At 42.4% G+C, this 19,133-nt stretch overlaps 1 protein-coding gene and 1 pseudogene across 2 annotated transcripts in view; one reads left to right on the plus strand and one right to left on the minus strand.

Annotated features, from left to right (window-relative positions):
- Positions 1-15,083, minus strand: part of LOC310785425 (protein DOP1A-like) — a gene marked incomplete at its 3' end in the record, with an annotated part of 19,735 nt that extends 4,652 nt beyond the window's left edge. Inside the window, exons 1-4 of the mRNA XM_083646488.1 lie at positions 14,818-15,083; positions 5,952-6,212; positions 4,814-4,995; positions 1,253-1,423 (exon numbers count right to left, since the gene is read on the minus strand). Of these exons, the coding sequence (XP_083502614.1) occupies positions 1,253-1,423; positions 4,814-4,995; positions 5,952-6,089 (491 nt within the window). The 5' untranslated portion in view covers positions 6,090-6,212; positions 14,818-15,083. The remainder of the gene's footprint in view (positions 1-1,252; positions 1,424-4,813; positions 4,996-5,951; positions 6,213-14,817) is intronic.
- A 3,573-nt stretch (positions 15,084-18,656) lies between these two features.
- On the plus strand, positions 18,657-19,133 carry LOC310780186 (transmembrane protein 50A pseudogene; annotated as a pseudogene). Its single transcript has one exon. The product of its transcript is annotated as a transmembrane protein 50A pseudogene (transcript).

Raw genomic sequence — 19,133 nt, forward strand, 5'->3', positions numbered from 1 at the left:
GGGGGGCACTTCGTTGATGTGTCCAGGGGCTTGCCTTCGCTGTCGGCAACGTAAGCAAAATACTTCCACATTTCGCTTCGTGCATTTGCTTTCTCAACAAGCGTTGGGCGGCTTCAGACTAGAACAAGCCGCTGCCATTTTCGCTGTGTCTGTCCTGTGTGTCGGGCTGCTGACTGAGGAGGACTGAAGGACTGGCCAGAGAGCGAGCAGAGAGGGGAGGGGGGGAAATCGGCACGCCCACACATGAAGCAGACATACCGCTCTTGTGACAACCTCCGAAGTGGTGAAATGTCCGCGATGACCGGGTCGCGCTTATACCGGAAAACAACTTTCACACATGAAGGCATTACACCGCTTTCTGGTCATTTCCCGGTATAAAGCGCATGTGTGAAAACGGCTTCGGTGAGTGAGTGAGAGCGCTGGCCAGCTGCCTGGGATCCCCACGACCCCACCTTCTGCTCCTCCTATACACACACAGAGGGAGGCAGCCTCTCTATCTGGATCATGGAAGAGCGAGCAAAATAATATCTATTCCAGACATTAATCGATGACATAAGACAGACTACATAATACATAAGACTGTCAAATTCAGGTGGATTTGGTAGTGTGGGAAGCTGCAGTACCGGATTCGCACACTCTAAAATAATGCTTGCATATGCCGTCTTGAAACCCTGAATGAGTGCTGGAGTGCAGGCACGCGCTGCTGTCTTAAGATGGCACTTCTTTAAAAAAAAGAAAAGATTATTAACCGATTAAGGGTGTCAGTTAATCGAAAGTAAAATTAACCGAAAATCCACATCCCTAATTCTGCTCTTTAGATGGTTGAAATAATGGTAGTAGTAGAAATAACATATGACAGTTATTACATATTTTAACACGTTTTTTTGTTTTTGTTTTGCTAACCGCTATAGTGCAAATCAAAGCCATAGAACGCTGAGATACTACGTTTGTAATTATATAATTGCAGCTTCAAAACCATTGACAAATGAAGAAATCCATAATAAATGAAAAAGAAATTGAAAATAGTGTTGTTGGAATTTGCTAAAGGCCATCATTTTACACCCCTATTCATTTTCATGTTTTCACATTGCATTAACTTTCACAAAAATGAAGCAGGATCCCTTATTCGGGACAAAAAAAATGATGTCATGCCTGAGAGAACAATGTGCTGTTCCTATGAAATGTCTAGATGTTATTACTGGTTCCTATAGTATTTTTAAACAGTTTTTGTTTCCATGCCTGCTCTCCGTACCTGTCATAGTACTCCGAGCCCTCCTCCAGACCGGGCAGCACCCCAGTCAGCAGCCCCTGCAGGCCTGGCTTCAGGGTCTTCCCCAGAGGCAGGTAGTAGGTCTCATACAGGCCCAGCAGCACAGGTTTCACAGACATAGCAGCATTGGAGAGTAAAGGGAAGAGCCCGGAGCTGCAGTGACAAACAGGAAGAGCCAGCTGAGGAAAGCTCAATGCCTCATAAAGTGGGATGCTGAGATAGGACACCAGCTGAAGACTTTGTGTCCGTCTATCACATTATACTCTATCACATGACTCTATCACATGATACTCTATCACATGATACTCTATCACATGAGACTCTATCACATGACACTCTATCACATGACACTCTATCACATGACACTCTATCACATGACACTCTATCACATGACACTCTATCACATGACACTCTATCACATGACTCTATCACATGACCCTATCACATGACCCTATCACATGACCCTATCACATGACCCTATCACATGACTCTATCACATGACTCTATCACATGACCCTATCACATGACTATCACATGACTCTATCACATGACTATCACATGACTCTATCACATGACTCTATCACATGACTCTATCACATGACTCTATCACATGACTCTATCACATGACTCTATCACATGACTCTATCACATGATACTCTATCACATTATACTCTATCACATTATACTCTATCACATTATACTCTATCACATGACCCTATCACATGACCCTATCACATGACCCTATCACATGACCCTATCACATGACTCTATCACATGACTCTATCACATGACTCTATCACATGACTCTATCACATGACTCTATCACATGACTCTATCACATGACTCTATCACATGACTCTATCACATTACTCTATCACATTACTCTATCACATTACTCTATCACATTATACTCTATCACATTATACTCTATCACATTATACTCTATCACATTATACTCTATCACATTACTCTATCACATTACCCTATCACATGACTCTATCACATGACTCTATCACATTACTCTATCACATTACCCTATAACATTACTCTATCACATTACCCTATCACATGACTATCACATTACTCTATCACATTACCCTATCACATTACCCTATCACATTACTCTATCACATTACTCTATCACATTACTCTATCACATTACCCTCTCACATTACCCTATCACATGACTCTATCACATGACTCTATCACATTACTCTTCACATTACCCTATAACATTACTCTATCACATTACCCTATCACATGACTATCACATTACTCTATCACATTACCCTATCACATTACCCTATCACATGACTCTATCACATGACTCTATCACATTACTCTATCACATTACCCTATAACATTACTCTATCACATTACCCTATCACATGACTATCACATTACTCTATCACATTACCCTATCACATTACCCTATCACATTACCCTATCACATTACTCTATCACATTACTCTATCACATTACCCTATCACATTACCCTATCACATTACCCTATCACATTACTCTATCACATTACTCTATCACATTACCCTATCACATGACTCTATCACATGACTCTATCACATTACCCTCTCACATTACTCTATCACATTACCCTATAACATTACTCTATCACATTACCCTATCACATTACTCTATCACATTACCCTATCACATGACACTCTATCACATGACTCTATCACATGACTCTATCACATGACCCTATCACATTACTCTTCACATTACCCTATAACATTACTCTATCACATTACCCTATCACATGACTCTATCACATGACTCTATCACATTACTCTTCACATTACCCTATAACATTACTCTATCACATTACCCTATCACATGACTATCACATTACTCTATCACATTACCCTATCACATTACTCTATCACATGACTCTATCACATTACTCTCTCACATTACTCTATCACATTACCCTATAACATTACTCTATCACATTACCCTATCACATGACTATCACATTACTCTATCACATTACTCTATCACATTACCCTATCACATTACCCTATCACATTACTCTATCACATTACTCTATCACATTACCCTATCACATTACCCTATCACATTACTCTATCACATTACTCTATCACATTACCCTATCACATTACCCTATCACATGACTCTATCACATGACTCTATCACATTACCCTCTCACATTACTCTATCACATTACCCTATCACATTACCCTATAACATTACTCTATCACATTACCCTATCACATGACTATCACATTACTCTATCACATTACCCTATCACATGACACTCTATCACATGACTCTATCACATGACTCTATCACATGACCCTATCACATGACCCTATCACATGACCCTATCACATGACTATCACATGACTCTATCACATGACTCTATCACATGACTATCACATGACTCTATCACATGACTCTATCACATGACTCTATCACATTATACTCTATCACATTATACTCTATCACATGACCCTATCACATGACCCTATCACATGACCCTATCACATGACCCTATCACATGACCCTATCACATGACCCTATCACATGACTCTATCACATGACTCTATCACATGACTCTATCACATTACTCTATCACATTACTCTATCACATTACCCTCTCACATTACTCTATCACATTACCCTCTCACATTACTCTATCACATTACCCTATCACATTACTCTATCACATTACCCTATAACATTACTCTATCACATTACCCTATCACATGACTATCACATTACTCTATCACATTACCCTATCACATGACTCTATCACATGACTCTATCACATTACTCTATCACATTACTCTATCACATTACACTATAACATTACTCTATCACATTACTCTATCACATTATACTCTATCACATTACTCTATCACATTACCCTATCACATTACCCTATCACATGACTCTATCACATGACTCTATCACATTACCCTATCACATTACCCTATCACATTACTCTATCACATTACTCTATCACATTACCCTCTCACATTACTCTATCACATTACCCTCTCACATTACTCTATCACATTACCCTATCACATGACTATCACATTACTCTATCACATTACCCTATCACATGACTCTATCACATTACTCTATCACATTACTCTATCACATTACTCTATCACATTACTCTATCACATTACTCTATCACATTATACTCTATCACATTATACTCTATCACATTATACTCTATCACATTATACTCTATCACATTATACTCTATCACATGACTCTATCACATTACCCTATCACATTACCCTATCACATTACTCTATCACATTACCCTATAACATTACTCTATCACATTACCCTATCACATGACTCTATCACATGACTCTATCACATTACTCTATCACATTACCCTATCACATGACTCTATCACATGACTCTATCACATGACTCTATCACATTACACTATAACATTACTCTATCACATTACTCTATCACATTATACTCTATCACATTACTCCATCACATTACCCACAGCAAATGGTAGAACAGTAGTACCTATAGAGAAAGAGGTCTTTCGCCAGCCTCTTGGGCCCGATGATCTTGAAGATGATCTCATAGGTCTCCAAGGCCTTGCGGTGGACGCCGCTGGGCAGGGCCGGGTGGAGGCATTGGGCCAGACGTTTGCCTATCGTCAGCTTCTTGGGAACCACTTGGTATTTCGCATTGTTATGTAAAACCTAAGACAGGGTGCAAAAATGATGAAACCCAGACGCATAAAGCCATACGTTTCTGAGCATCACTCCAGTTAACACTTTTCCCACCAAGAGTTCTGAACTTCTGACCATTTTCACTAATCCTCCAAGACCCACAGAATATTTTCTTCTATGACTATGTAAACACAGAATATGTCAAAAGAAAGAAGAAAGCCTCTACTTTCATAGAAAAAAAAATTGTTTCTGCCTTCATCCGATCTTTAGTTATGGTAGTTTTCGCCGAAAGCGCCCGTCTGTCGCAGAAAGCTGAGAAAAATGCATGTTTGTACCAGCGGAGCGAGGGAGAGCTTTACCCCACACTCAGAGAAGGGACGTGCGGGACACACATTCACACTCTCCTCTTGCCCGGGTCTGGGGGCATATCTGATGGCTGAAATGTTCACGATGTGAGGGCTCACAAACCGGATTACTAATCTACATGACAGGAGAAGTGATTTGTGTACGTTTACCAGCGTCTGGTGAAAAAAATCCTTCGGCTTTGAGTGACTGTCACGAGTCTGTGTGACAGCGCGTCAGACGCGGGGGGGAAAGCTTGTTGCACCGCTTTGAGGCACCAGGCTGGAGGTGTTTTATGAAGCTTCCTCCTGAAGGGAGATTGTTGCTTTTCTCCGCTTGCTGGTTTTGTGGGACAATAACCGTTGCTTCTGGGCAACTTTAGGAGTGATGATGAAGTAGCACTTCATAAGGTGGCCAAGAGCGCCATCTATCAATGACGGTGAAAACACGGCAATCTGTGTTTTCACCGTCAATGACAGGAAAAGTGTTAAAAGACAAGAGCTCAATCAACATCATGGATTGTTAAACGTCTAGTACCCAAAGCAGAACTCAAGTCTCTCGTCGCAATATCTAGGCTCCTGAAAACATATTGCTACTGTGCTTTTATGGGGACCCACAATTTGTGCAACCAATTTGACCATTACCTTGTTGAGTTTGCCCAGTGCAGAGATGAGGTCTGCCCATTCGCTGGAGTACTCAAAGTTCTTGAGGGCCTTGTCCACTGCTGCCACATAGTTCCTGTACTTGGAGTCACTGAGCAGCTCCACCTCCTCTGCATTCATTCTCCTGGGTGATTCTTGTGCTACAGTGCAACACCAGGGTCAGATATGTACATCCCACCAGCAGCTAAGAGGACATCACGCCAGCAGCTAGGAGGAATAGAGGCCACAGGGAGGGAAGACAGGCTGGGAGAAAAGGGAGGGAGGAGAGGAAGGGAGTGGATCAAATCGTTGTTTAGAGTTATGGCCATTGTACTTGTACATCATAAATGGGTCAATCTTCATCTTCTTTAGTTCAAATTGGCAGTGTCTGTACATCTGTGTCTGTCTGTGGGCTCGGTGTCAGTCACGATTTGTGATGTTATCAGTGATGTCACTTGAGCAATTGTGATGTCATCAGTGATGTCAGTCGAGCAATTGTGATGTCATTAGTGATGTCACTCGAGCAATTGTGATGTCATCAGTGATGTAATAAATCCTTCCTGGCTGAGGCTATTCTAACTAAAGGTCTTTGCACACACAGTCCGAATTGTTTGCTGCGTTTTTTTAATCCGTCATCCGGTAAAAAAAGTCACGCACAGATACCTTGCACACTGAGTCCGATGCGTTAATTATCCATTATTCGTTGCGAAGATTCGCAACGAAAAGAAAACTACCGCGATCCTATTGATCCACAACTGGCAGTGTGTCTGTGTGGCTCTCTGTCTCTCTCTCTCCCCCCCCCCTTCCCCATACACACACACATACATACACACACACACAGCGTCCCGCATTCCAAGCTGGTCTGCAATCACCCGGCACATTCTGTTTTTTTATTCCGAATCTCTGTATTCCTGCTTTGTCATAAAATGCTTTGTGCTGCAGGGAGACGAAGTGAATTAACTTCTCAGACGCCATTTTTCATTGTGAATAGCAACACTACGGCGGAAAATCGAACCTCGTCCGAAAACTTAAATGACGGACGTAATTGTCGGACTCGGTGTGTCAATGATGATTGACACAAATTAGGTCGTTTTTTTTTTTTTTTTTCGTGCGTCAATTTCGGACGAAAAAACTGACTCTGTGTGCAAAGTCTTTAAGGGTGTATTCACACCTCTAGGTCGTTTGCTTTGTTCCGATTCAGGGGCTTAATTTATACAATTGTTGCATTTGTGCCCTTCCATTGTTTTCACACAGCCACAAATCAAACGAGCCTCCTGGATTTGCCAGGAGACACTCCGGTAGGCTAATAGCCTCCCGGGATGGAAAAAATAATTCCCAGAGATTTTATAAGAATGGGTTTTGTTAGACCTCGGCTACATTAGGCTATGTCGGGCGTGCGCCGTGCAAGGAGAGAGATAAAGAAAGAGGGAGGGATCGGGAGAAAGAGAGAGGGAGAAAAATATTTATGTATTTGTATTAGGGGTGTCACAATATATCGTCCCACGAAATTTCGCGATAGTAAAACGTCACGATATGTATCGTTGAGATGAAATCTCATATCGTGAAAAAAAAAAAAAAAAAAAAAAAAATTTTTTTTTTTTTTTTTTTTTCAAAAGTAGACAAAGAAACGTCTTTGTTTATTGAAGTTCAATGTGTGGAAAGTAGTTCAGTTGAACAAGTCTCTGAAGAGACACATGAGAAGTTATACAGGAGAGAAACCATTCAATTGAGTTTCTGGCAAAACTGTTTACTTGACAGGAAAAACTGAAGATGCATAAAAAATAGACTAAGAAAAGTCTTGTTGTTTGAGTTTGAAGAAAAACTGAAGATGCATAATGAGAATTTATACTGCTGAGAAACCTTTTAGTTCAAAGTAAATCTAAGTGACGGTGTAACTCATTCTATTTCAAGATAAGCCTTATCTCCAATCTCATGTTTTTTCTAGTTGTTATTGTAATAACAATTTCCCACAACAGCATGTTTTGTATTTGTGCATTTCAAATAAAATACTACTTTTCCAGTCATATATTGTCATTATTCAAGTTTAAAAAAATATTGTTAAAATCGTATCGTATCGTATCGTTATCGTGAACCCAGTATCGTGATACGTATCGTATCGTGAACTGAGTGTATCGTGACACCCCTAATTTGTATGCATTTATTTATTTATTTATGCTATCGGGAATTTGGAGATAGAAGATCAAAGACCCTCGCAACTTCAGCTATTACTATCACGGAGACTTCACAGGATTACGCATATGAACACCTGTCCTGTCACGAATAAAATATTAATAAATAATGTAATAATATAGACTACGGACATTTCGAGGAAGACATGCAATCAGTCTGATTGAACCAGACAATCTTATCACAAAGAAGGCTGGCTCTGATTACCACCACTTGTTTTCATTTATTTAATGGAGACCAGAGGTAAGTTGATCGAGTTCAAACTGCTGATGTGATGATGCAAAAATCCCCCGAAGTTTATCCATGCAAATGCTAGTTTCACAAGTCGCCCTAACAGGATCTGAAGAATGAAGATGTTGTTTTTAAACGATAAAAATGCTCGTTCTTCAGGCCATTACGCACAGCGCAGCGGACTACTACTACGGCAGCTGGTTTATCAAAAAATGCACACTGTTTCCTGCAGTTATGTCGGATCGAGGTCGGATCAGGTTCTCACCACAAACGAACCGCACCAGAGTTCGTTTAAAGCAGACCGAGAGCACCCTTTCTTGGCGATCTCGGTCCGCTTGTTTTGTCCCGCATCAGAGTGCGATTGCTGTGTTCACACTCCCCCAAACGAACCGCACCAAGGGGGAAAACGCTCTCTGTTTCGGAACAACTGCTCCAAACGAGATAGGTGTGAATACACCCTTAGCCCCCGTTCACACAGGACGCCGAAGCAACGCTCAACCGAAGCTGTACCTACGCTGTACACAAGTTTCATTTCGGCATCCTTGTTAACAGGCGAAGCCGTTCACACCACCCGCGTGCGTGCCACGCTGACGCCGTGCCGAAGCCACGCTCACGCCACGCCGAAGTGATCACTCAGGACTGACGCCGAATTTCCAAGCGTGACACTGAAGCCATGAGGCATGAAGTCAATTGGGAGTTGTGGGCGGGTTCAAGGCGCGAGAGTAGGTGCTGAGAGGAAAAGACAAGGCATCTTGTGTGAAAGGTAAGGTGTAGGTTCAGCTTGTGCTTCAAGCTTCAGTTCTGCTTACGTTCGGCGTCCTGTGTGAACAAGCGCTTAGTGGGCTCTCTGTCTGTGGGCTCTGTCTCTCTGTGGCGGTGTCTTCTGTGGAGGTGTCAGTCACAATTGTGATGTCATAAATCAGTGAATTATGTCATCATCAGTGATATCATCAGTGATGTCACTTGAGCAATTGTGATGTCATCAGTGATGTATTCTGTCTGTCTGTCTGTCAGTCCAGAGTCTCCAACCTACAGTAGGAAGCGATTCCTAGTACTTCAAATTTTCCCTGAAAGCATAAAACCTATAAATCAGTAGTGTGGAGTAAAAACCTGCTGGTGTGTAACAGTTCGAGCTGTTTTTATTTTTATTTTTATTGGGGGGGGGGGGGTTATTAGACAGGACAGTAGTACTAGGCAGACAGGAAAGATAGATAGATACAGTAGCTTTATTTGTCCAACAGAACATTTGTTTTCACAGGACCGCAATGGAAACAAGCTGTTAGCTTTATTGCGTTTTTTTATCCTTTTGATAATGGTGGGCCTGTGCATGTATATACTGTATGTATACACTGTTTGTTCATTATCAATAAAGAACTCAATCAAAAAAAAACAGTCAGTACATGTTTCATGAACATTGGTGATCATAACATACATCTTCCAAGAACATGACACATAACATACACCCCCCCCCCCCCCCCAGTAGCCCAATACATATAACACAACCAACCGTAAGGTAAGGAGAGGGGATGACATGCGGCAAAGGACCACGGGTGGGATTTGAACCCGGGTCTGCCATGTACGCTTCCTACCAGGTGAGCCACCGGGACGCCCCAGAGCTGTTTTTATTGACTGAGTCATATAAATCAGGAGGAGCAGATCTGGCTCTTAACTGTTCGGGGACGAAGGGAAGAAGACAGCTGTGCTGAATCATGAAATGACCTCCGAAACAAGTCTGAGTCGAATGCATGAATGAGTCTAAAACATCCTCCTCATAAAAACTGATTTGAATGGAATGTCAATCGAGGCCACGGGACGGAGACACATTCCTACAGCTGAGAAACAGGAAGGGATGGGCCTGTTTTAAGGGATGGGCCTGTTTTAAAGGCCCATTCCGTCGGTTCTGGCGAGAAATAAATGTGCACAAAGTGTTTATTATTGGCACTGAGTGAATGCGCCTTGACGTAACTTAAAAATGGCGACCAGGGGCGTTTCTCTCCGACCAGCCGTTCAGAAGATGGATGGAAAAACCGCAGTTTCGAAGTGGATAGCATCTCCCGCCACAGCTAGAGGATGTGACGTCTGCGCGCGTTCATGAGCTTGTCTAATTGTCCTAGACGCTAACAGGAAATGGCTGAAGTAGCTTTTAACGTTACGTTCGTCGCTAGCTGCTAGCTAAAGGAAACAACAACACAGACTCCAGAAAAAGTCCACACTAAATAAATAAATAAATATTTATCTAATGAAGCCCGTCTGGCCAGACAGCAGCAATGTGACCGACATCGGGGGAAACTAGAGTCAGGACTGTGTTTTCGGTTCATGAAGGAAACTTGCTGCTTGTAGCTACTGTAATGTGGTTTTGACCAGATAACGTTAGCTGCTTGCTAATGGATTTTCAAGATTCAAGATTTTTACTGTCACTCCGTAGTACAAGTATCTGACCACCTGGTCAGAAACTCTGCTAACATTACCGTCTTGTGTGAAGTAATGCAACCCTAACGTTACTACCGTTATGCTTATGGTCATGGAACATTATTGTTTGACTGTAGTTAGCTGCGGTTGTGAGTCTGCCTATTAGAACCATGACGTTAGCTTGATGCTATACGCGGCTAACTAATAGATTTAGCTATATTTATAGAAATTACCACCAGCCCCACTAATAACGTTACTGTCTTGTGTTGATTATGAATCTAACAGTCGGAAATATGCCTAACGTTAGCCTACTGTCTGTTATGCTTACGGTACATTGTTTGACTGTTCAGTTTGGTCAACTCCAGGCATTACATGGTACCGTACATACAGGGGGAGCAGGCTATTTACTGGCTTGTGCTAACATGAGTATCCACTTCCCGCAGCCAGCAGGCTCTGACTGCAGTGGGACTGCACATACTAGTAACGTTAGCTTGATGCTAATCGCGGCTAACTAATATTAATTTACATTTATAGAAATTACCACCAGCCCCACTAATAACGTTACCGTCTTGTGTGGATAATGAATTTAAAGCAGCTACGAGCAACTTTTTCGATTGTTATTAAACAGTATAAATTTAATATCAATGCATCACATCTTACCTCTAATAGTCGACGATACCAACGCAGAGTAGTCTCGCTTGAACCCCGAGTGAATCGGCCAGTGTTAGTGTGTCTGTAGCCAGGGCAGATCAGGAATTGAAATGAAACGGTTTGCAGCAGCCACTTCGGCCATAACCACAAAATAACTTCCAAAAAACCTATTAGAATATAACGAGAGATGTTCCCGCGAGTATGCGTGGCGTTCACATTGTTTATGTTATGTTGCTAGGCAGCGCAAACGGCGTAAAAAGGCAGCTGCGTTTCACTTCCTGGTTTCACTTCCGCGTTTCACTTCCGGGTTACCCGGTCCGGTCGCTCTAGAGAGCCCCCTGTTGGCGCGAGTTTAGACAGACTATAGACTTAATAATCACCTAAGGGAGCAATCTCAGATACACACGGCTTTGGTCTAGTTGACTATTAGAGGTAAGATGTGATGCATTGATATTAAATTTATACTGTTTAATAACAATCGAAAAAGTTGCTCGTAGCTGCTTTAACAGTCGTAAATATGCCTAACGTTACTGTTATGCTTTTGAAACATTGTTTGATTGTTCAGTTTGGTCAACTCCAGGCATTACACGGTACCGTACATACAGGGGGAGCAGGCTATTTCCTGGCTTGTGCTAACATGAGTATCGACTTGCCCACAGCCAACGCAAGCCAAAACATGGCCAAACATGCCACAATAACGTCCCCTAATTCATCCAGAATCCTTCCTGGGCATCTCGAGGCTGATCTGACCGATAAATTGTCCAGGTTGCCATTTTCAAGTGACTTTGAGTTAACGTTACAAAGCAACGAACAGCTCTGCTGTTGCCAGGCAACTGCTTGTGCGCGTGCGAGTATGGTGCCCGCGCGTCAGCTCGTTCACACGCTGCCTGCAGTTACACTAACGGCCACCGGCGTCAGTAATAGTGAGTATTGATGGATTGGGCCTTTAAGGGATGGGCCTGTTTTAAGGGATGGGCCTGTTTTGTACTTCACATCATGTTTGGTACTTCACAAGGCAGTCCTGCCAACCTCCCCATGAAATGGGCTCTTGAGGACATGTGGTGTTGTTAAAGGAAAATTCTGTTTTTTTTACACCCTGGACCTTATTTCCAGTTTTAAATATGATATTTAAGTCACCCTGACAACTTTGGTTTGATTAGCATCAGCAGAAACGATAATCAGTTTGAACTGTGACCTGAAAAACGAGGAAAACAGAGAATGTGAAATGCCTGTATTTGTCTTGTAAAAATAGCTTATTTTCCGACACAGCGGCTTATACGTATGCTTATTATATCAGAGAGAGAACGAGATGAGAGCCGCCGGTGTGGCACAGCCTGCTCTGTTTGCTGTCCGTCACATAGGTATTCCCGGCTGCTGCTTGTAATCCATATATGACTAATATTCCATAAGGGCGGCCACTGAATTCAAATGAATCGCCTATATTCTCTAAAACAGATAAATATCATCAGTGTATATCATGGTAAGCTACATAACAGCTAACTACAGTCAGTGAACCCTGCAAGTCAACCGGATGTACTTCTTTTCTTCTCCTTCTGTTAACTTAACTTAACTTATAAAACCAAACAGAAGAAGAAGAAAAGAAGTACATCCGGGTGACTTGCAGGGTTCACTCACTGTAGTTAGCTGTTATGTAGCTTAACATGATATACACTGATGGTTTTTATCTGTTTTAGAGAATATAGGCGATTCAATTGAATTCAATAGCCGCCCGTATGGAATAACGTCATATACCAGGAGCAGCCAGGAATACCTATATGATGGACAGCAAACAGAGCAGGCTGTGCCACACCGGCGGCACGGAGGTACATTAGATCGCTCTCATCTTGTTCTCTCTCTGATATTATGTGATATAATAAGCATATGAGCTGCTGTGTGTGTGTTGGAAAATAAGCTATTTACAAGACAGACATTTCACATGCCCTGTTTTCCTCGTTTTCAGGTTGCAGTTCAAACTGATTATCATTTCTGCTGATGCTAATCAAACCGAAGTTGTCAGGGTGACTTAAACATCATATTTAAAGCTGGAAATAAGGTCCAGGGTGTAAAAAAACTGAAGAGAGAGAGGCGCCGGGAGAGGGCGACCCGCTGAGAGCTCCGTAACTTCTTAGACAAATAGGCTTTTTATTTTAGTGTAAACGCGTTTTGTTTCAATTTCGTTGCTTCGATTCGCTTTGTAAATACCTATTGTATCTCTTGTTGTTTTTGCACTCATATGCCCTGTATTATACATTGTATTATACATATGACAATAAACTACTTGAACTTGAACTTGTTACATTTGTACTATGTTGTAAACGGAGTCCACAGCACAAGAATTTCACACGTGATACTTGTACCATGGAGTGACAATAAAAATCTTGAATCTTGAATCTTGAACTGCATGATGCAGCTGACAGCAAGCTACTACTGTATGACAGCTTTGCCCCGCTGGGATGTAGTGATGCATCCAGGCTGACAAGCTATGTTGGAAATAGAAATACTATCAGCCCCAACAATACAAGCCATTATCTTTGTATCGTTTTGAATGTATTGCTTACTGGGTGCACCTGCGTGCACACCTTGTCACCTTTCAGGAGTCCAGAGAGTCTACTGGTCATTTTGTCATACACTTGATCTAAGCAGCAGCACATTACATTTCAAAAGATTTCACCATTAGAACTGCTTGCTGACTCCCACCACCACAGTGTATTAGAAGATTGTGGGAGCATCAGGCAAAGCATTACTAAAAACTTTAAATTATGCTTCTGATAGTAGTTACGTACTGCACGGATTATAGCCTACTCCTTGCCAAATCGAATGGGCACCTACAAATTCAGAAAAGGTCATAAGTGACATTTTAAGCGGCGTGAACATCTGCCAATAAACAACGCAACATTACATGTCCTCATCGTTACTAAACATGTAACGTATCGTTGACGTTACTTAAAAAACAGCGTTGTGTGATCTAATACGTTAACTGTAAATTCTTGGAAACATGAATGACAGACATGCTATAAGGTTAGCTGACTGTGGTAGACTCAGATTGTATAGGTAGACTAGATAGCAGGGAGACTGTCAAGTGTCAACACAGCAGACACAGCACCTGTCACCCATAACGACGTCGACGTTAGCCTAATACAGGCCATCTTCGTGTGCAACGTAACGTTATCTGGTAGAAAATAACTATCTCGAGCAAGTCATTATAACGTTACACAACGAAGCCAAAGAGAATGCGTAAATTTGGTTAGCTGCGGTGAGGCGTCAAGTTACCTGGTTTGTGTGAGAAAGAGCTTGTCCTAAGCTAGCTGAGGTGTGTCTCCCGCTAACATCAGCTAACTAGCACACCAATAACATCAATAATGCAACCCAGTAGTGTATAATAAAAGCTTACCGTTGTAGGATATAGATAGACGAGCCACTGTCATTCAATCATGTGCCCAGTTGGACGAATAAAAACGTCGGGCAACGTCAATAATATAGCTAGGTAACGTACATTAGCTAGCTCACGTTAGCAGCAGGGTACAGTATGAAACGTAGGGGCCCCAGCGGCTCCGTGTCACCCAATTCAAACAGCCAGTGTTTCTTAAAAAGCAAGCCTTGCGGATAGATGTCAGCTATTCTTATTTCTCTTAGTATTTTCGGTTCTCCCTGTGTGTAAGTTAAATCACCGACCCTCCAATGCTGCCAAAGCGAAGCAATTGACAGTTCCCAGACTGCATTGCAGATTAGCTGTACGTCCAATGCGTCCGATCCAATGACATTTCCCCATGCATTTCGCAAGCTGTCTGTTCTTCTTCTTCTTTAGATTTCCGGCAGACTCCCAAGCTGTCTGTATCAAGTTCGACAGAGTTAAACCTGTCAATGTCGGAAGTGAATTTGCCTTCAAATTAAAAGCAGATTTTCATGTTTGGGGAAACGTCAGCGCCACTGATGATGTCCCAGTCCCACTGATGATGTCATAGAAATTGTGACTATCAGTGATGTCATAGACATTGTGACATCATCAGTGATGTCATATACTATGTCATCAGTGATATGCCATTTCAATTGTGATGTCATCAGTGATTTATAGACACTGATAGGCTGATGATACAGTTTACTTCTCATCTGGGTGTGATTTTTAAAGTAACCCTCCCAACCTTGGTTGTTGGCTAGCTGTACATGCTTATTTTCATCAGCTTGTAGCCTATATTTCTGTCTGTAGTAGTAGTAGTTTATTTAACACAATGTAAAATCCACATAAAAAAGCTTCAAATGAAGACAGTTTACATACATTAACACATGCCGAGGATTAAGTACACAATAAAGCCAAAGGCTTATTTCCATTGTGATCCTCTATTGTCTGGAGAGGGTCTATATTTTTTATCACGTTTGAAAATGACTAGGGATAAAAAAAAAAAAAAAAAAAAAACGATTTCAGACGGAAGCCCGTCTTTATTGTCACACGAACACTACAACACATGCATGCGGCCACAACACACACTCGTGTGGCCGGTGAAATATGTCCTCTGCATTTGACCCATCCAGGCTTGTCCTTTCCTCCAGGGGGCAGGCCAGGAGCAGTGGTCGCTTTTTCTTTCCAGCGCCCGGGGACCAACTTCAGATGTTGTCGTCACTGGTCGGATGACGATCTTCTGCATGTTTTTAGTGGGGGGTTATGTACGGAGGAACCCCCTGGGGGGTACGGGGAGAACATGCAAACTCCACACAGAAAGGCCCTTTCGATGAGATAGCCCACCTGGGCAGTAGGCACTGAAGATATGGGGGGGTCACAACTCCAGCGCCCACAGCATCCCAGGTGAGAATCGAACTCAGGACCTTCTAGCTGTGAGGCGACAGCGCTACCGACTGCGCCACCGTACCCCGGATATTGCGCGCTACGCGTGCTCGATTCCTAGGCTCGCCCGCTACGTGGGCTCGCCCGTCCTGCAGCTCGCATTCGCAGCTCGGCCACTATGCTGATGATGTCACAGTGGGATTTATGACATAACTGATGATGTCACAGTGGGATTTCATCAGTGGGATTTATGACAGCACTGATGATGTCACAGTGGGATTTATGACATCACTGATGATGTCACAGTGGGATTTTATGACATCACAGTGGGACAGAGAAACAAACAGACAGACAGAGCCTTATCTCCCATTTATATACTTACTAGTATATAAATACACGTGCTCGATTCCTAGGCTCGGCCGCTTCGCAGCTCAGCTGCTGCGTGGCCTTGCCCGCAACTCGGCTGCTGTGTGGCCAATGAGACCAGCATCACTGATGATGTCAGATTTATGACATCACTGATGATGTCATCAGTGGGATTTATGACATCACTGATGATGTCACAGTGGGATCAGGGATTTATGACATCACTGATGATCCGGGCACTTCTCGCTCATACTGAGCATTAGCGCCCGGGGGGCCCACGTAGCATTTCCCATCAGACCAGCTCTCGCGTCTAGGTCTTAAAATATTATTTACCTGAGCCAGAAACTTGACGCTATCCGATGCATAACACCCTCTTCTTCTAAATAACAGATGTTGCCACTTCCAACTTGTATAAAATCCACTTGTATGTGATATCAAAAAGTCCTTGATGCAATACCATTCAGGAAGTGTGGCAGTACGGACAGCGACGCACTGTTTAGACAGTGTGCTAAATATGTATGTAAAATGTGCTAAATATGTACTTGGGGGCACAGGGAGAAAAGAAGTAGCTCATGACTAGTTTTATTTTTTGTAAGTATAGCTCTTATCCTAAAAAAGTTTGGGGAGCCAGTTGACGCAGTATCTAGAGGACAGCTGTCCTTCTTGAGCTGGCCCTGTGAACTGCCCGGAGGGACATCCACTACCTGGAGGAAACCTACTGGACAGTGCTTTGCTGTTATCAACAAGTTGTAGAGCGGACGTTATAGCATATTATGCTATAACGTCCGCTCTACAGGCATGTTACTAAATGTCCAGCTTAAATGGCTGAATGGGTGTTCGAGCCTAGACAATTGACATTCAGCTAATATTAATCATAATAAGAACCAACCACTAGCAGCATCATCACCAATGACATCACAATTGCTCGAGTGACATCACTGATTCAATTCAATTTAATTCAATTAAGTTTTATTTATAGTGTAAAATCACCATGAGACATGGTCCCAAAACACTTTACAGTTCAAGAAGACATCATAAAACAGTACAATAATACATGATACAGTGCATGATCAGGTTGAAAAGTCAAGTAAAAGCAGACAGTATGATCATCTCATGCCTTCTGGTTCTACCCTTCACTAACAGGATTCTGGGCCAAAATATTTGACTGCTCGGCCTACAAAATAACCCTGCAGCCAGAGGCGGAACTCGCCATCTTTGGCTGCTCAGAGTCCTCTCTGAACTTCCCTACAGCTGTGCAACAATCTCTGACACTGGGGACAACTGTCGCCAAAAGACTCATCCTGAAGGAATGGAAGTCCTCCTCACCTTCTTTTCAAGTATGGCTGATGGACATGGTTTCTGTTATACAGATGGAGAGACTCAGGTTCCTGAGAACCAACTCGCTTAGAAAGTTCTTAACTATTTGGGACCCGTTTCTGGGCTACTTAGACGAGGTTAAAAATGATTAGTGAGTGGTGACTAAGGTTAGGGGTGAAGGACAGCTTGCCCGGTCGGTTTCATGTGGGCCCCTTTGGTGGGGTCCTATGCGTAATATCCCTCACAAGCACATAAGCACCTTTTGTGTCTGGTAGCACCACGTTAACAATGCCAAATGTCATTGATGTATGTATTTTATTTTTCCTCTGTCTGAGCCTGTTTGTCTTGTTCGTTTATTGTTCTATTAAAAAATAAAATTTTGAAAAAAAGAAAAAAAAAGGTATGAGAGCTACAGTAAGAACAATAAGTTAAAATTAAAGGGAGGGGTGTTAAAACAGGTAATAAAACAACCACAATGAGAGAAATACTAGTAAAATAAAATAAAGTGCACTATCCAATAATATACTTGTGAGAATAAATATGTTTTAAGTCTGGTTTTAAAAATATCAATGGAGCCAGCCTCCCTAACTGATCGGTGATGACATCATCACTGATGACATCACAATTGCTTGAGTGACATCACTGGTGACATCACAATTGCTCGAGTGTGAATGACAACATCGGTGATATAAATCATTGTAGTCATTCATCCATATCAAATCTGAAAAGAAAGTGCTTTTTTCACGTTGAAAACAACAAAACAATAAGTCATGTCAGGGTTTCTAGACGGAATCCGGTGTGTTGACTGCGAGTGCAATGTGGACTGGGGAGACAGAAGAAACACCATTGCATCTGTAGCTGCTGGAGTCCTGTTCTTCACTGGCTGGTGGATCATCATTGATGCAGCAGTGAAATACCCTGATGACGCAACGTTTCATCATGCCTATCACACCTGTGGAGTCATCGCCACATTGGCCTTTCTCATGATTAATGCTGTGTCAAATGGACAAGTGATAGGAGACAGCTACAGCGACGGCTGCATGGGACAGACAAGAGCTCGCGTGTGGCTCTTCATTGGCTTCATGATGGCTTTTGGCTGCCTCATTGCCGCATTGTGGATCCTGTTCGTAGGCTTCGTAGTGCCTCAGAAACCTGTTCTGTACCCTGGTATTGCCATTTTGTTGCAAAATGCTTTCATTTTCTTTGCGGGCATGGTCTTCAAGTTTGGACGTACCGAGGACCTGTAG

The sequence above is a fragment of the Poromitra crassiceps genome, assembly GCF_964638095.1.
Source record: "Poromitra crassiceps genome assembly, chromosome: 1".
Lineage (NCBI taxonomy): Eukaryota > Metazoa > Chordata > Actinopteri > Beryciformes > Melamphaidae > Poromitra > Poromitra crassiceps.